Source organism: Phalaenopsis equestris, unplaced genomic scaffold (genome assembly GCF_001263595.1).
Source record: "Phalaenopsis equestris unplaced genomic scaffold, ASM126359v1 Scaffold000644, whole genome shotgun sequence".
Taxonomy (NCBI): Eukaryota; Viridiplantae; Streptophyta; class Magnoliopsida; order Asparagales; family Orchidaceae; genus Phalaenopsis; species Phalaenopsis equestris.
In genome coordinates, this window is record NW_018165084.1 from 10,654 (window position 1) to 30,778 (window position 20,125).

Genomic DNA, 20,125 nt, shown 5'->3' on the forward strand with positions numbered 1-20,125 from the left:
GCACTACAAGTAATAGAGAAACTGGCAATATGCACTTTATAAAGCTAAAAAGTTTAGATAACAAAAATCTATTTAGCAAAATATTCTTACTTAAACTTAAGGTGTTATAATAGGAATGAAAATTTGATTCTTTTTGTAATTTTTTATTTATGAAAATAAAGTAAACAACTAATTAACTTAACTAAATATTTGCAAGATGAAGGTAATATAAGTAAAATATTTTTTTCCTTAGCATGAATCAGTAATAAGTATAAAAATTATGTTGTGGAAGTATGTTAAATGTGTTTTGTCAAATAGGAGCAATAATATTCGTTACCCTTAATAGAGATGCTGTAAAGAAAATTAGCTAATCTGTAGTTTGAATAGTCTTAAAGTCTGATTAGGTAGGTAAGATACTAGCTCTCACTCTAGAGTTCCCTCATCTCCCTCCACCTGAGGGCTAACATCTCATATCAAAACCTAAAACTATAAATCAAATTAGGGGCTTTAGCCTGTCACTCAAAAGTCCTCTAATTCTACACCATTAAAAAGTTTATTTCCCTATTTATTTGCACTTAACCCCATGAATTACATTCTCATCCATAAAATCAATATGTGATTCTAACCATTTGTTGAGTGAGATAATACCATCTCGGATCTCACATGTTCTCATAATAGGTATCAACATCTTAATTAGCCAAATCAAGAAGTGAATGAAGTATAAGGTTTCAAATCATCACAACTTCTTCCAACTTTGAAGTCTAGTACTTCACACAAATTCTTTTAAATACTTAATCACTTATCATTTTAAGAAAAAAGATTATCATTTTAAGTCACTTATCATTTTAAGAAAAAAGATAAAAAAAAATACTCAGAATCCATGGAGAAAACACAACCACACATGAGTTTAAAACTAGAAATCATGCATCAAACAAGAAATCCAAATTAAAACCAAATGTTGTCACAAAGATAAACACTTATTTCAAATCCTCTCCACCTAATGTCTTGAATTTTCTTTGAAATCTCTTCCTTCACTCATAATACAAACTAACACTCAAAATAAAAAGAAAGTGGTCGGCGACGGCGGTTACTAAGATGAATGGTGGTTGTGGATGTTTAATGGCTGACCTCTCTTTTATGGTGATCCAAGTTTTTATTTATGAAAATACAAAATGTGTCTTGGTGTCTCTTTAAAATGTGTCTTCATTCAATGAATTTTCTAGAAGTTCCTCCTTTCAAAAGCCAATTGAATGAATTTTTGTGTCCATAAACTATTTCCCAAATTTTTACCAAGGGTTGCTTCAAACACCTCTTTAAAAATATATTCAAATTTAATAAATCATCAAATAACTACTTATGGCGCTTAAGCGTGGGATGTCTGGCACTTAAGCACTACTCTCTCTGAATAACTGGCGCTTAGGCGCCCCAGTTCATTTTTGCACCTTCAACATTTTTGCTCAAAATTTGACTCTTTTTCACTCCTTTTAGCATTTTTCATCCATTTGATTGTACCTGAAAGAAAACCACACAAATATCTTCCATTAAAGCGCAATATCTCAAAAATAGGTATAAAAATTTGTATAAAAATATTATATTTTTTAGGTGTATCAGATTGTAAGTCATAACTTTTTAACTCAATCCCTTAAAAAAGTCTCAACTTAACTTAATCCATCATCCTTGAGATTTTAACTTTAAAATGCCTAATCTTGAAATCTTAACAATATAAGTAAATATTTTAATCAAGATTTTTCTTTGGCCTTCATTGCTTTAGAGATATGTTTAACTATAAGGGTTTAGCCTTTTAAGGATATAAGGACCCTAAATAAAATAAATCATATCTTACAATCGTAAGGTACAAAAAAAATTCCTGGTTTCATAAACTTATAAATCCTAAAAACTTTTAACATCAAAATAATTTGATCAATTTCAATGTTGCATGTTTTTTCCTTGAGGTAGTATATTATTCTTCAAACGTTGCATCTAATCATTTAGATAGAAATCTTTTAAGATCTATAGCAAACGCGCTTAAAAAAAAATTTTCCACCAAAATTTCTTGGCAACTCAGCTGATGATAGTTATTCTCTCCATCTCTAATATTAACTTATATTATTATATATATTTAGTATGTTTGTACTTCATATGTGCTTAAGCCGCCCTTCTTTTTATTGGACTTTCCATTCATCGTAGCATGGATTGGCTAAAAATTAATTAAAAATTTTATAAGAATAATTTAAAACTAATTTTAAAATAATTTAAAATAAAGTAAATCCTCTTCAAAATACAACAAACCTCTTTTTAAAGTAAAATTAAAACCACTTAAACAAAAAAATAAAACAATTTAAAAGAAATTTAAAAGGTTTTAGCATTTTGAAAGAATCTTGATTTTAAATTACTTTAAAAACTTTAAAGTGACTTTCAAATATTAGTACTCTGAAATGCAAATTTTATTCGAATGCAATAATTTAAACATTTTATTCAAGTTACTTAAACACTGAAGTCAAGTAACTTGAACATATAAGCCAAACAACTTAAACTCTTAAACCAAATATTGTAAACATTTAAACCAAGCAATTAAAACACTTAAACTAAATAAAACATTAGAACTCTTGGGCTAGAAAAAATTTTAGAGCACATAAGCTAGATTAAATCTTAGCACTTAAACCTAAATGAAATAAAGTGCTAAACTATTTAAATTTAATGAGATGCCATAAAAGTATTAAAATAATTTTAAGCAAAGTAACTTAAAAGTATTAAAACACTTGAAGTAAATAACTCAAAGTACTAAAACACTTCAAAGTCAAATCAAACACCTTTAAAATATTAAAACACTTTATATTGAACAGAGATAATATGAAAATTTTAAATCAAATAAAGTAACTTAAAAAAACTTAAACACTCTAAAATAAAATTTTAAACAATTTAAACACTTAAAATTTTAAAGCACATGAAACTTTAAATTTTTTTAAAGGACATTTTGTTACTTTGAAGCACAAAAGCTTGCAAATGACATATAAACTTCAACTTAACTATTCATACTAGACATTGAACTTAAGGACAAAACTAGATGTAGAACACCAACATAGAAAACCAAAAGCAAAATATTAAATGTAGGAATACCTTGATTATTATCACAATGACTGACATACATATGAGCTGAAACAAAAAATGAATTAAATATTGAACCCAAAACAAAAGCCTAAAATGTATCAACTTAAACAACGTGAACCACCACCAAGGTAGATCAACTGTGTACCCTAGATTGCCAACGTAGAGAATCACACATGCCCTACATTAGTTAGATTTAGTAGCATAGGTTAGGTTACTAGGTACCCTAGTTAATGATAAGGATTAGGAAATATAAAACAAACAGGCTTTACCATCTATGGCTATATAATGTCCATAGGATGAAGTAACTTATAGTCACTAAAGAAGGCACTTTTAGCCATCTTTACTTAAGAAACTCTTCACTTATTATTGATATGATACTGAGTGGAGATTTTTGGTTATAAGACTAGCTTATAGTTGAAGGATACTAATATCCCCGAGATGATGAAAAGCCATAGGCATCTTATTTAGGGGCATTATGCCCAAATTTTAGGTTGGTTTACTTCTCTCGAGAAACATTCTCATAGTTAACTATACCTCCTTAGTTTTGGGATCTTTCAAACACTTCAAAAAGGCAATTTTTTAAACTCAGTCCTTCCCATCAACCTTTTCAAACTAAACTCATCCAAATCTTAAATCCCTATAATTTTACCCTATTTTCAACGAGGCTCAATATTTTCCAACAATCAAAACTTTGAGATAAACAATCTCCCATGTTGGTTAAATCCTTTCCTGGGCCTTTACACGACACTCCAATGTTGGATTATAAGTAACAACCTTTAAGCTCAATGCTTCCAAAATTCTGAACTTGAATGCATTCATCATCATTGAAATTCAATTTTTGATTTGTCCAACCTTAAAATATGAATAATATAAGTTAATATTTTAATAGAGTTTGTTTTCTAAATTTTACAACTCTAGAGACGTAATTAACAATAAGGACTTTCCCTTGTAGGGATATTAGACCTCAAAATAAAATGAACATTATCATGCACTCATAAGATAGAGGAATAATCTCTGGTTCCATAGACCCATAATTCTTAAAGATTTTCATCATTCAACTCATTAGATTTATTTCAATATAGCTTCCTCCCCTCATAGTGGTATATTATTCTTCAAATATCATATCCAATCCTTTAGATAGAAATCTTTCAATATATGTGATGGATACACTAAAAAAAACTCCACCATAGAATAAATCAGTTCGCTTATGCATGTTATATGTGGAATCATAGGTGTCACCATTTTAGCAATTATGGAGTGAGGATTTTGGCATGGGAAGCCTTACGGACCTTGTTCTTCTTGCCCTGAGAAGCATCCTCCACCTCCCGCTTGACTCCATGGTGTTAGAAGCAGCCCAATCAGTTGTAGTCATTCGCCTATATTTCTCAGGGCAAAGAACCACATTAACGGTTTTCAGATTAAAGTACTGATGAATCAAAAGTAGTTTTCCTTTAACCGTAACCACTTCCACTAGTTTCCTTTTTCGTACCTTCCCTTTGAACGTGCAGGAGAGCCTGCAGTCGAAATGATTTTGATCTCCCAACCTTTGGGAGAAGTGCCTATACAAAATTGAAGCTTCCAATCCTTGATCTTGTTTTCCAACTCGAGTAGGTTGAACTTATCGTCGTATATAAACTGAGCATAACCATCATGCATTACCCGAAATGAGATAAATTCTCGGTAGGAAGACAAAAAGAATAAATTTTTCATAGAGAACTTCGTTAATTAGAGGACCCTTGATCGATTATGAAGGATGACATAAGTCAGGATTGCAGCGATGGAGTTTAGCAACACCTTGGCAAGAATAACCCCATAATGGCTGAATATGACTCACAACTCTCAGTAGAGAGACAACTTCAAATCGGAGCAAAATTGGTTCATGTTAAAGATGAGATATGAGTAGTAAAGAGCATTCTCTCGATCATCCTATTCAACGGCTCGAAGCTTGATGGCAATATTATAGACACAAATCTCTTCTCACAGAGTCACCTCCACCAGAGTCATTCTTGATTAGTTGGTTGCACTGACCAAACCAAAGAGTATGGGAACGTACTTAAGAGCCATAAGAACACAAGAAACAGAAATCCCAAAAAAAAAAGTGGAGAAAAATATGGAGAAAGGGGGTAGAAGCGTAGTGTTAGCCAAAACTTTAAACTATATATATAAGGTAACAAAGTAAGTAGAACAGTCACACGAGACTAAAATGAAGTTGAACAGTAATTTCAAAAACACACTGACAAAAATATCACATCAATAGAGAATTTAAGAAGAAAAAATAAATTTTATTTCAAAAATGAGCATTGTAAATTAAGCTCAAAAAATCAATAGCAGAGAATATTTTACAAGAGGATCGTCTGTCACATCGGTCGAGACATAGGCATACCAATCCAAACTCTTATACAAAAATTTGCCCACAAGCTTGAACTCAATTGCTCGAACTATCTTGGTTTGAGCCCAAAGCATGAGGGATGAATCCTCAATGTTCAAAAGTTTTAGACAAAGAGTGGGCATCTCCTCCTTCAATCGCTCCATTTTCTTTATACAAGCCAACAACTCATGTACCTCCTCCTCTCATTGAATCTCCTCCCAAGAGAAGGAGCTTTTGATTTCTTCTAGGGGGTGAGTGAGCGACCCAGCAGACATTTGGCATCCATCAGTTGCTTCTCTAAGAGCCACACAAGGACTGTACGAGTGATCAATCTTACCATCTTTGCTTGAGACTCGATCGTTCTTGACTGATGCATGTGGAATTTTTGTTGGCACCACGACCAAATTTTCACCAACATTTGCCTAAGGCGAGTCATCATCCAAATCGATCGGTTTTGTTGCATCAAAGATATTGTAAGAAAAATCAAAGGAGCAAGACTGAGGTTCCTCATACCAAGGAGACAATCCCACACAGATGATGTAAACGAGAAGACAGCATCACCAAGTGGCGAGAGAGCATCTGCAGCCTCTTGCATCTTGGGTGGTGGAGAACATGAGCATCCACCTACATGGTATATTTAATAAGCAATTATTGACCCGCGACAGGAAGTTGAACTGAAGAACCAATGGTTGGGCCACTTAATCCACCCGTCTTCCACCTGAGCATTCTATCGCTGACGTTATAGGAACAAATCAGATGACCACACCTGATCTCGTGGTTCAGCTGTCATCTTTTATTAACAACGGTCTTTTTCATCTTTTCACCTTCAAGACAAGACCGCACTTTAGTTCCCCAAAAGCGGCAACAAGCACATCCCTATCGAGGGGATCAATTTCAAGAGCCCGCACATTCTCTATGATGGTGCATGGAATACGAAACAAAGATGGAATGTAAAAGATCTCATCATGCCCTTTTCATAAGAACTAAGGGTATGAAAATCATGAGTTTAGTTATTGCTTCATTTATTAAGAATAAATGATATATGATTCTACATTAAATTCTCTTATTCTTATTACAGAAACGCTTTCAACAAATAAGACAATTGAGAAACTAATATACATGATATTTTACTGCTCATTTCTCCTCTATCACTATATATCTCTCCTTTATTACGCTCAAACCATTGAGGTGTGATTCACGAACACTAAAGATTCAACAATAAAAATTATGTTTTATGTTCCTAAATGCCCCTTTTTATTTTTTTACATTTAATAGAAGCTAATAGCTATCGAAAACCATTGTTTACTTTTTAAGATATTACTTTTCTTGAAGAGAAAGGAAACACGAATTGACGTACCAATATCAACTGACCGAACTAATTTTATTCTGCTTATAGCATCGAAAAGGTGGGAGAATAGCACAATTGGAGTCGGGCACAATAACAAAGAAGAGGCGGCTCAACAAGTCTAAGGGCGCGGGCAAAAAGCTGCTTTGCTCGCGACGAGTATAATTCTCACTAACTAATATTAATAATACTTCAAATATCTTAATTTTTTAACATATTAATATTGCCTAAGTTATTAAAATTAATAAGGTTAATGATATTATTTTAAGAAAATATATAAATTTACATTATTTCTAATTGAGATTTATATTCACCCTACAATTCTTATATATTTTTAAATAACAACAAAAACATAATTAATGCTATTTTTTAAACTAAAAACAACATTTTATACAGATTTTAATATTATTATGACACTAAAATATCATCTAACTATTTAAATTTAAGTATAAATATAGAAATAAAAAAATTACCATACAAACTCCTATTTTTAATTATTTAGCTAAATAAGAATGCATTGCGATAATTAATACTTTAATAGATTTTCAAAAAAAAAAAAAAACTATTCCTTCTTTTTAGAAGAAAATTTTGCACAATCTCTAAAAGATGCATCTTGTGCTATAAATATATTGAATATTTATAATGTACCGCAAACAGAAAAAAAAATTCTAGGTATGATCCAAACAGTAAGTCCTAGAACATTAGCTGGGCTGCAGTATCACAGCATAGCAATTCCATTTGACCTCAATGAAATGAAATTTAAAAAAAAAAATACTGAAAGGTATTTAACAGAAATGCTTTTCATACATTCACATCAAGAAAAAAACATAAGGTCAGAAAAATATTTTACCAAAATGCTCCGCAGGCTACCAACAATCGATCCATACAAGTAGTGGTGTAAACAAGCTGAAGCTCGTGTTCGGCTCCTTTATATTTCAAGCTCAAAAAGTGTCTTCATGTTCGGCTCGTTTGCTTAACTAGCCGAACACAAGCTGTTCACAAACAAAGAATCATTTTAACAACGCTAATCATGTAGTCATAAGACAACAAGGATTTAAACAAGATTTAAAAATTATTATGTATATTAAAACAGCATTTGAATCTAATTTAATATTTTTTATTCTATTTTCTTAAACAATATTTTAATTGGTTATAAATCTTTGTAGCCTTGTAGTCAATTAGATTTTCTTAAAATACTACTTAATATATAAACTTGATGAGTAGTATTTCGAGCCAAAACGAGCCGAACACGAACGAACACATCTTTGTCCGTGTTCGGCTTGTTAACTTATCGAACGAAATTAACGAGCCAAACACGAGCTTTTTAACGAGTCGAACATGAGCTGTTTGCAAACAACGAGTCGTTTTAACAGCCCTTCATACAAGCTTTATTCCAAGTGCTGGGCGCCTGTTCATTGCGTTCATCTTTTAATTTCAAGCGTCACACCAAACAGAAATACAAGCGCAAAACAGAAAATAAAGGAACCCAGTTGAAGCTACCGCTTGCATATATATATATATATATAGAAAATATAAACCTAACAAAAAAAAATTCTCAAGAGAAGAACCATCTCTAGCTGGATCCATGGTGTGTATCATTTAATATAGCGCAGCTTGAGCCACCAGATCTGCATAGTCCTCGGAGACGTAAGACTTCACCTTCATAATAGCCTTTCCTCCCTTCTGAAGTGGAGTTTCGTATTTCTTCACCCCGATCACAGTTGCTAGGCCTGCAGCAGAAGCAAAATGTTTGCCGGTCAATTCTCATGAATGAGAATAGGGAAGAAGATGATAATTGCTCTGATCTAAATCTTGTAATTAACCCAAAATCTAAATTGTTTTGAGAAAAAAATGCTTTTGAATCACAGCCATCCGACATGAATTCAACAGTTTAGGATGGGATGCTCCGCGGTTCACCCGCAAGAAAAATTTGCAAATTATATAAATCCATCCGTGAGAATAATAGCATATGCATATAACAATGCAATCCTTTATTTAGAGGCTGTAGGTTGCAAGCATTTGAAACAACAACAACAAAGCCGTAATCCCACTACTTGGGGGCGGCTACATGAATCCTTTTTCTCCATTGCGTCCAATTTAGTGATTGCAAGCATTAGAAACGTAGTAAAAAATTCAAAATGATTCTTGAACTATTTATTGGGAAGCATTTTAATCCCAAATTATTTAATAGGTCCAATTTAGCCCTTATTCCTCAAAGTTAATATAAAATAATCTCTTACTAATCAAATCAAATTCAAAACAATCAAACATAAAAACTACTGCAAACCATACATGAGAAATCAACAACAATAACAACAAAGCCTTAATATCACTAAGTGGGGCCTCAAATACATCAATAACAAATCTTTTTATCTAAAATAAATTGAAGTGTTATGATATTTTGAGATTTGGTTTAAAAAGGTGAAATCCAAAATTTTAAGAGATTGCTCAAAATTAGGGGTGTGAATGAGTGGAGTCAAGATCGAGTCATCCTCAGCTTGAGCTTGCACTTGATTAATTAATCGAGCTCGAACTTAAGTCTACGAATTTGAACCGTAAGCCGACTCATTTATTAAAAGAGAGGAAAATAATACTAATTGCTTGATATAAAATATAATAATTATTTTTATTTATTTTTAGTGATTAAAATATATAAAATGTAGAATTACTTTTATATATTTTTAATAATTAAAAGTGTCTTAAAATTTAATTCATTTTAAGTATATTTTATATTAATTTGTCTTAAACGATCCGACTAGAACTAAAGAGCCAAAGTCGGTTGGATTACGAGCTCAGTTCAGGAGCCACATAGAGAGCAGAGCTTGAACCAGCCCACAAGTCAGCTTAACTCAATTACACCCCTACTCCAAATGACATTTTTATGTATGACTATTTTTAATTAATTTAAAATTTGCCTAAGTCAGAATGATATTCGATAACTTGAAATGTTTCTCTCTGCCATTATTCAAACTGAATATTTTCCCACAAAAGGAAGACCTCAACATTATCCCTCTCCCAACTATGCAATTTATATCATTGTGGCTTACAATAAGAACATCCTTGATATGCTAAAAACTAAATATGCTAAAACAACATTAAATCGCTAAGCTCGGAAAAAGCTAAAATTGCCACAGTGGAGATAGCACTTAACTTCAAATAAATGAATTGTTAAATTTTCATTCCAATCATAGCAAAGAACTTAAGATATACGAATTAAGACTTTGTACCACTAGATTTGTTTAGTTATGACCCTCAGAAAGCAAAGAACTTAAGGCACATGAATCAAAGCTTTGTACCGCTAAATATGTCTCTCTATGGCCCCGAATTGCAATCTATGTGTTTTACTATAAGATCGCCATCCCCTAATTACTTTTCCCTAATTTATTAATGTATTTCCTATTTTATAATGCCTCCGGGAGTTATATATATTCCTTCAATCTTGTACAAAAATGAGAATGGGATTTTTTAGGCTTTTTTCGCATTTAATTATTTTTTACATGGTATCAAAGCAAGATTAGGGTGTTCCGTCCAAAGTGTATTCTTATTATCTAATAATAATAGGATTTCCAATTTCAACTTTATCCCTATTGTCAAATCTATTTCTATTCACTATTTCTTGGTTTTTAATTTTCCTTTAAAAGAATCGATGAGGGCTAATGGTGAAAATCATATCAATGAAAACTCTATGTATTTCAAGTATCTTATCGTTTGAACGGGAAAAAATGACGATACCAAATTGTGAAAACCTTTCTAAAAGAAAATTGAAAGATTCTTATGGCTCTACCTCTGAAGACCAAGGACCCAAAGTTTCTACTTTGGGAAGAAACTAATTCCATGATCATGGTTATGAAACACCACACTACTGACGATCAATGGACCTTTATATTTCTCTCCTCAAAAGAGATTTGGGATGCAGTAAAATAAACATACTCAACTGAAAGATGATGCACTCGTCCATGAAATTAGAACAACACTCGCCACTACCAAATAAGGTAGTCTTCTTATCATTAAATTCTTTAGCTCCATAAAAGTTTACTGGTTAAAATTAGACTACTCCCAATGTCTCAAGATATCTTACTATGAGGATGTGGTGAACCTTACAAAATTCATCAAGCAAGAATCTTTGAGTTTTGGCAAAACTGAATAATGAATTTCACAAAACTCGAACATAAATCTCAAGGAGAGAGAATCTCCCTGCTATGAACAAAGTATCTACCAGACAATTTCCGAGTTTTCTGAGTCACAAGGTAAAGGCTTTCTATAACGAAACATTCTCCAAAAAAAGGGCAAATCTTTATTTTAAAGAAAATCTCTGGTGTAGTTATTGTAAAGAATAGGCACATCAAAAACGAATGCTAGAAACTTCACAAAAAGCTCGAAGATTATGAAAGTATATACAAAAATAAAAGAAGGCAAACATGCCTGATTGAGTTAGAAAGACTCTATTCAGAAGAAAGAATTTTCTCAATTCTCTAGAAAAATCATCAAGATCTTGCTCTCTTGCATAGAATGGTATGATTTCTAATTCTTATGCTCTTAGTGTTTCTAATAGTTCCCTCCTTCATGGATTCTAGATTCAAGGGGCAACCACCACATGATAAAACTTGCCAAAATATTTCAAACCTACCAACCCTATCCAAGCAAAAGAAAAAAAAATACAAATGGATCTTTAACAATTGTTGCAGGATAGTAAGGCATCTTAATTTTTTCCAACTTACCTTCAATAACGAATTACATGTCCCACAACTTATGGACTTATAGCTAACCTTCTATTTATTTACAAATTTATTAAAGACTGTAATTGCAAAATCATTTTTTTTAGCGATTGTGTTTTTTTAAAATCTCACTACGAAAAAAATTGGACAAGCTAAAGAAAATAATGGGCAATAACTTCTTGTGAATTGAGGTCAACTATTATACTCACTCACCTCTCATATCGCTGACATCCTTCTTTAGAAACCTTCAATATATATTTGTTTCTCTTTCATAAATAAAAACATTAAAAATAGTTATTGTGAAACTTACGAAATTTTTAAACATCATCATGTTTTCTTTCCTTATAATAGCTCAGATCTTCTAATCGTTTTATATTAATTCATTATGATATTTGGATTTCCTTTAAAATCTACAATATCTATGAAACCCCTAGTTTTAGTACATTTATTAATGACTGCACTCAGCAGAAATATGATATTAGCACCATACTCCCTATATTTACTATCATAATAAAAAATCAATTTAACTCTAACATCAATTTTTTTCCAAACTGCAATCCTCATGAATATTTTAATTAAATATAAATATCATTTTACAAAAAAAAAAGTATTATTCACGAATCTTTTTGCCCTAACAATCCACAACAAGATGGAGAGATAAAACAAAATTGCCTACTTTTGTGGTAACAAGAACACTTCTTCTGCACAATCAAATACCAAAATAATATTGGGGAGAAGTTGTTCTAACAATACAACTACCTATTTAATCAACAAAATATCCTTTAAGATTAATTGATTACAAAAGTCCACTAAATGATTTGATAGAATTTTTTACTACAAATAATTTCTCAAAGATTCCTCTAAAAATTTTTGTATGCATTGTTGATGTCATCATCAAAAACAACATGGAGGTAAATTCTCAAGAGCTTTTAAGTGTGTATTCATCAATTTATTAATGACACTTGTGCACCCTGATCAAGTGTCAACATCCAAAATAAAATATTTATTTATTTCAATGAATGTTACATTTGATGAAACACATTACTTCTTCACTCAAACTCATCTTCAGGAGGGAAGTTCGATCTTAAAGATAAACTAGATGTATTATTCATCTTTGATATTTATGTACAACAAAATCCTTCATATACAAATCTTTACCAATAATCCCCCTTCAAGTCTATACAAGAAGGAACAAGCACAATTTAGATCTTTAGCAAGTCCAATGCTCAAAACCTTTACAACTCACTACTAGTCATTTATATCATATTTCTCAACACATCTCATTTCATAAATTCTCTACATCTTATAAAATCATTTTAACCAACATCACTATCAATCATATTTTATTCCACAAACTCTATTTGAAGCACTTGAAATATAAAAATGGAGTAAAGCCATAGGAGGAAAGATGAATGCCTTAGAAAAAAATCATACAAGACTAATCATTGAATTACTAGTAGGAAAGACGATAGCAGAATGCAAATAAATTTTATCATCAAATAAAAAGAAAATTGGAGCCTAGAAAAAGTATAAAAAAAGATTAGTAGAAAAAAAATTTACCTAATCATATGAGATTGATTATCAATAAGTTTTTGCCCATGTTGCAAAAATAAATATTATTCGCATCTTAATATCAGTAGCAACAAATTATAGATGGCATATACGACGAGATGATGTAAAAAATGCTTTCATTCATCGTGACATCAAAGAAGAGCTCTATATAAATCCATCACCAAGATTTGATAGCTTAGCCTGGCAGATTTATAAAAAAATATGGAATGAGATAGACACATAGTCAAAAGGTCGAACTTTCTTCATAAATCACTCGATAATAAAATATCAACCCTTATTGTGTATGTGGTTGATATGATTATTTTGGGAGAAGACAATCAAGAGAAAGTTCTCAGGAAAAAAAAGTTCTTAAAAAAAATTAAAGAGTTCGGAAAACTCAAATACTTCTTGGGAATAGAAGTAGCTTAATCTAAATATGAGATATTTCTCCAACAAAAATATATTATGGATATGCTGAAAGATGCCACGATAGCAAATTGCAAATAGTGTGAAATTCCAGCTGAACGAGGACCAAAAAGGGAGCTTGATGACGGAGCTGATGTAGTTACAGGACAATATCAAATGTTAGTAAAAAAATTAATCCACTTATCTCACACTCGTTCAAACAACACATTCACAATGATTCTAAATAATAAATTCAAGCATAAACTTAAAGAGCTACACCTTCAAGCAGCTTATAGAATCTTCGAATATCTCAAATAAAGCCTAGAGAAAAAATTATATGAAAAATATAATACCCTAAAAGTTTAAGGATTCACAAATGCTAACTATGCTTAATCACCGATGGATAGAAGGTCTACTTTAGGGTATTGTGCATTCTTAGGAGGGAAACTCATAACTTGAACAAGCAAAAAACAACCTGTTATTCCAAGCTTAAGTGCGGAAACTGACTTTAAAGTCATTGCTCGATGGATTTGAGAGTTTTTATGAGTTAAAATTATATAAGATAATTTAAAAATCAAATGAAACGAGCATATATAAAAATATTGAGATAACAAATCGGTCATCAATATGGCACACAATCCTGTACAACATGAACATACCAAATATATTGAGGTTAATTGGCACTTTATAAAAGAGAAATCATAAAGTAGTCTGATTTGTACTCTATATATAACCACAAAAAATCAACTAACAAAATATTGCCAAGAAACTTTGCAGTCCAATATTTAAGAATATCATAAGCAAACTTGGAATGATAGATCCCAACCATCCATTTTAAGAAGCGTTGAATTCTGCTCCAATAACAGTAAAGAACTTGGATTAGGGGCTTTATATTGTTGCATTTCTTTACTTATGAATCTCAGATAGTAAGGAACTTAATGTACACGGATCAACGCTCTGTACCATTAGATATGACTCTTTTGACCCTCTGATTACAATCTGTGTACTTTTTTGTAGGATTGTCGACCTCTAATTATTTTTTGCTTATTTTTTATATATTCCAATTTTGTAACGACTCTGGGAGTTCAAATATATACCTCCCCTCTTATACAAAAAATATGAATGAGATTCTCAAGAGTTTTTTCCCACTACTTATTTGCTACATAAATCGATTAACTACTTCTATCTCCAAAAACAAAATTAGATACTAATTTCAAAATAATAAAATTAGGGCCTCATACTAAGAAAAACACTGATCAAGATCATTTCTTTTTCATCCGGCCCATTAAATGTCAAAAATTTAAAAAAAACATCGTAAAGGACGTAAGATCTTAAAATTTTATACTTCAACATGCATCGTGTGGAAGCCGCTCGAAAGTGGTGCCACTTTTTTCCTGAGCTCATGAGGTGCCAATGGACCAGTATCTCAATATTTTTTAGACTAAAGTGTGAAGATAATCGCCCAACCACTTATATTGGGCCATTTTAGTTTTAGAGTCTATAAATATGTCAAATTAGTTCACAAACTCTTTAATAAGGGTTGAAATAAACCTCAGTGAGAATATTTCAGCCCATATTAAACAGTGTGGGGACTACATTGATAATTTTATAATCTATGAGATTAAAAAGTATTTTTTAAATTATGAATCTCGAATAGTAAAAAACTTAAGGCATACGGATCAACGCTCTGTACCATTAGATATGACTCTTATGACCCTCTGATTACAATCCGTTTACTTTTTTGTAGGATCGTTGACCTCTAATTATTTTTTGCTCCTTTTTTATATATTCCAGTTTTGTAACAACTCTGGGAGTTGTACATATACCTCCCCTCTTATAAAAAAAATATGAATGAGATTCTCAAGAGTTTTTTTCCCACTACTTATTTTCTACATAAATTGATTACCTATTTCTATCTTCAAAAACAAAATTAGATGGTAATTTCAAAATAATAAAATTAGGGCCTCATACTAAGAAAAACACTAATCAAGATCATTGCCTTTTCATCCGACCCATTAAGTGTAAAAAATAAAAAAATAATAAAATCATCGTAAAGGACGTAAGACCTTAAAATTTTACACTTCAACATACATCGTGTGGAAACCGCTCAAAAGTGGCGCCACTCTTTTCCTAAGCTCGTGAGGTGTCATTGGACCAATATCTCAATATTGTTTAGACAAAAGTGTGAAGATATTCCCCCAACTACTTGCATTGAGCCATTTTAGTATTAGAGTCTATAACAATATCAAATTAGTTCACAGACTCTTTAATAAGGGCTGAAATAATCCTCGGTGAGAATATTTCAGCCCATATTAAAGAGAGTGGGGACTACATTGATAATTTTATAATCTATGAGATCAACGAGCGGAGAGACCATTTTGACAATTTTCTTGTATTGTTTAAGAGTGCATTGTATTCCTAAAAATCGTTGAGTAAATACCCCCGGAAATTCAAATAGAGTGACCTATTCTTCTGTGTAGCTTCAATGTCAGTTTATGTTTGTATGAAATAAAAGAAAAGCTAATGAATAGTTCATAATGAACTTGGAAAAACCAATTCAAGGCTCTCCACTCTATTTCCATATCGATGCTCACATTCTCCAAATCCAAAAATGGCCTGTTAAAGAAGTCTCATGATGATTAATTTTTCTTGGTGGTTAAAACATCCACATGAACACAAAAACCTCATCAAGCAATAATTTGGAAACTAAGTGGAAAATATATAGTTGAGTGGTTAATTTTTTAAGGGATGCATAATCAAAGTGATAAATATCAATCCAAACTTATGGGAACAATACTCACTGTCATGTATTCGACCATATAAGAATCTCTCGCCACACCAATGCTGCAAGGGCCTCATTCTAATTCTCGTGCTCCGCCGCACTCCAGATTGCCAATCAGAGCCTGCACCTAAAGATACAAGAAACCCAGATCAAGACCATCTTACACAAACAAACGGTTTCCAATTGTTGAAACATATGGTAGGGCATGCAAAAAACAAAACCTGCAAGGCTTTTTCTTCTCAAAATTGACTTTTGCTTCTTTTGTCTGCGTGCAGGTTCCTTTCTTTCCAGTTCTCTGCTTGAAGATCCTCCTGCGGCTTCTGAGTGTCCCTGACTCTAAATATTCAAAAAGGTTCATAATTAAATGCAAATTCAATATATAATTTTTTGAGAAACTAGAGCAGCCAAGATGATGCCATGGATTGTAGTATCGATAAAAAAAATTCAAGTTTATAAATATTTGGTACTGCACCCAACCAATAGTAAAAAGTTGTCACTAGGTATAAAACAAACATGTACCACCTGATTGATATCAAGCAAGGCCACAGAAATTTTTTACATGAGACAAAGGGGCCACACCCAATTTAAAAATAAACTTTATTCCTGAGTGCAAAAGACAAATACTAAATCCTGAATCTAGTCAAGCAGCCTTCAAGAATTAGTACTTCTAAACGAATCTATGCATTTGTTCTCTCTTTAAGAATTGCACGATATAATTTTTATTTTCTCCCATGGAAAAAAAACATTATGTAATCTCTTGGCTAGGACTAGTAAGCTCATAAGCCACAAATTTCCAGTACACATGTATTCCAACTCTTTCAGAAAATGTATCAAATTATAATCTATATGTTTAATCAAAAAATAAAGAGATAAAGAAGCCTCAGAAGCGCAAATTGTCAATATCAAAAACAAAAGAAAAATAGTTGTTTCAAATTTTGAGATACACACACAAAACGTGTACAACATAACAAAGATAACAGTGCTAACACAACCTCAGCAAGAATAAGCTGACAAATTCAAGGCAGTGTTGACACAACCCATCTTGCACATGATGATTAGGTTTCTTCTTACAAAAATTTAGATTCCTTCTTTCAAGGCTATGTTTAAGTCACTTTGATTCATGTCACCCAACACATTAGGTAAGTGCAATAAAAATGCAATTTTACTCTCTTATCACAAAAAACACACATTGCACCTATAATTTTTGTGAGCTCCTAAAATTCATGCCTCAACCACGCTCAACGACATGTTTTTATTGTAAGTTCAAGAATCAAATTTTTAGAAGGCAAATTAGGTTTGCATATAAGACACTATCCAAAGAGTTTGCCCTCATTTTGGGAGGATTTTAGATCTGAAGTTTGAGGTTTTCAGTAAGCTCAACTACAAACGAACCGAGCGGAGTCGAACTGGTTGTGTTCAATGTTGACATGTTTGTTTGAGCAGAAATAAAATATAGAAATGTCTTTTTTAATTAATGTCATGATAACTCATCAAGGGACATCCTATTTTACCAACTTTATTCCTAGGGACATGTAGGATCAAACATTAAAAAAATGAAACTTATGACCCTACCCCATCATCAGAATGCCTAGTAAAGAAAGTTCATACATTTTGATGAGTCTATATATAAAAAAGTTTGTAAATTTAAAAATAATTACATGCAACTCCAGGCAACACGTTTAAAATCTTATTTTTTTATTCAAATGACATTTTTTTATGGAAAGTTCACTAGTCATCACATTTTTCGAAGCAAATGTCGGCGTTCTAATGCATTTGCATGATTTTTCAGACATTTAATTGAATTAAAATTTTCCACGTGATATTTTTTGAGGCAATTTGTTTTTTGCAGACAAACAATATTTTGAATTATTTCAAGTGGATTTTATGCCTTTCTCATTGGGCAATGTGACAAACAATGTAGACAATTTTCTAAGGCAATTTCAATGTTCAATCTTGTTGGTGAAGTTTTGTGAAATAAACAATGGCTAGTTGATTTTGGTTGAGGTCAGCATAGTTCAAACCCGATCTATGCAGCATTGCATCAGTCGTTTGCCACTTTCACTATGCTCAATCACAATTGAAACTGAGTACTTATGGAGGTCAGCATCTATATCATATACCAAAGTTGTGAATGTTTACTCAAATATGAAAGTTTCATTTAGAGAGAACAAATCCATAGCAACATTAATGATCTCATAACTAAAGGCTGCAAGATAGAAACTATAAATATAACAGGTTGTTCAATTCTTAGTGTTATATCAAAAAACTAGGAGGACAATGTGTAATTATCAGCCTAAAAAACCTGTTTTGATCAACCTAACGCACAAGAATTAAATTGTCATTAATTTACGATGAGTGTAAGCTATATAAAAATGAATAGTGCATAGATAAACATAAGATTCTAAATAAAAAAAAAGATAACATTCATGTATAAGAAACTTAACCTTCTTTCTTTCATTCAGAATTTCACCCGGCACTTCTAATTGTTCGTCTATCAAAGCAGAATTTTCTGGAAGGCTGACATCTATTCAAATAAAGTAATCATCATAATCGTTAGCCTTTCCTTACCAACTTGAGATCAGTTATTCAATTTAGGTAATCCTCTATTACGGTGAGAAAGTAACAACAAAGGCAATACAAACCACTATTGTTTTCAAACAATCATAAAATCCCATTAACTGTTTATATGCATGAATAAGGCAATGTGAAGGTACCTGACGGACCAGATAAAACCCAGTAAGTTTGTATTGTTGGTTTGTATCTTATGACAAAAGAGCTTAGAGGATGAAAGTTTTATTTATTAATTAATAATACCAAGGTTACATACATCTTCAAGGAACATATTGTCATGATAGTATGTTAAAGATTTAGAAACCCAAACTTAGACCATAAGAGCTTAGCACATTAGCAAATTCTATTTTAATAACAAATAATACCAAGCTTGCATACATCTTCATGAAACAGGACAAGTCTGGACAAGAGAAAAAAATGTAATTTGAAGATTAAAATATCATATTGTCATAGTAAGTTAAAGATTTAGATCCCCAGCGCTGCTGCTCAGACTGTTATCAACTTCCTCAACTTCAATAAAAGCATAAAGTTTACAATCTCCAATTCATGCATGAACCTTCGGAAAGCTTATCTCACAACCATAAGCCATATGCTATGTTTGTTATTCCTAAAACTCTTACCTGTGTCAGCTTCCTCCATAATTAACCATTTGTCATGGTCAACAAAAAGAAAACAAAAATAATGAAATGGGAGAAGACTGATGTAACAAATATTGAAGATAAGAGGATATATGAAAAAAATCAACTCTGATTTGTTGTTATGGTCTACAAAAAGAGGAAAAAATGAATAAATAAAATAAGTGTGGTGTAAGAAATATTGTAGTGACAGGAGGATATGAGAAAAAAAAAATTAACTGACAGGAGGATATGAGAGAGAAAAAAATTAACTCCGATCTGTGTCAATAAAGAGTGTTAGTGTGCCAACAAAAGAACTGTACCAATATACAACTTTTTTATAAATTACCTCTTTAATTAGATATGTCTAGCTAAGAGAATAGTTGGGAAAATAAAGCGACATCTCATACTAGAAATAAAAGAAAGAATGCCCAAGAAGCCCTTCTGAAAAGAGGCATTTATTTAAAGCATAGAGAAAAAAAAAACTAAACGCAAAGTGCCACAGTTGAATTGACAAAAATAACCTTTCAGGGCCTCTGCATGTAATATTTGGTCTGAAGCATCAGTAGTCACCTGAAAATTGACAGAAAAACTTACTAAACATGACTTTCTCAAAATCTTAGAACAATTTCAAATTACTCGCCTCAACCTGAAAGCTACAATGAAATCCATACAAATGATATTTAG

General features: G+C 31.7%; 1 protein-coding gene across 1 annotated transcript in view; it reads right to left on the reverse strand.

Moving 5' to 3' along the window:
- Window positions 1-8,176: 8,176 nt before the first annotated feature.
- The window catches only part of LOC110030062, a 35,929-nt gene continuing 23,980 nt past the window's right edge, over window positions 8,177-20,125 (reverse strand). Inside the window, exons 13-17 of the mRNA XM_020732605.1 lie at window positions 19,963-20,011; window positions 18,698-18,777; window positions 16,475-16,589; window positions 16,273-16,380; window positions 8,177-8,530 (exon numbers count right to left, since the gene is read on the reverse strand). Coding sequence (XP_020588264.1) covers window positions 8,400-8,530; window positions 16,273-16,380; window positions 16,475-16,589; window positions 18,698-18,777; window positions 19,963-20,011 — 483 coding nt within the window. The 3' untranslated portion in view covers window positions 8,177-8,399. The remainder of the gene's footprint in view (window positions 8,531-16,272; window positions 16,381-16,474; window positions 16,590-18,697; window positions 18,778-19,962; window positions 20,012-20,125) is intronic.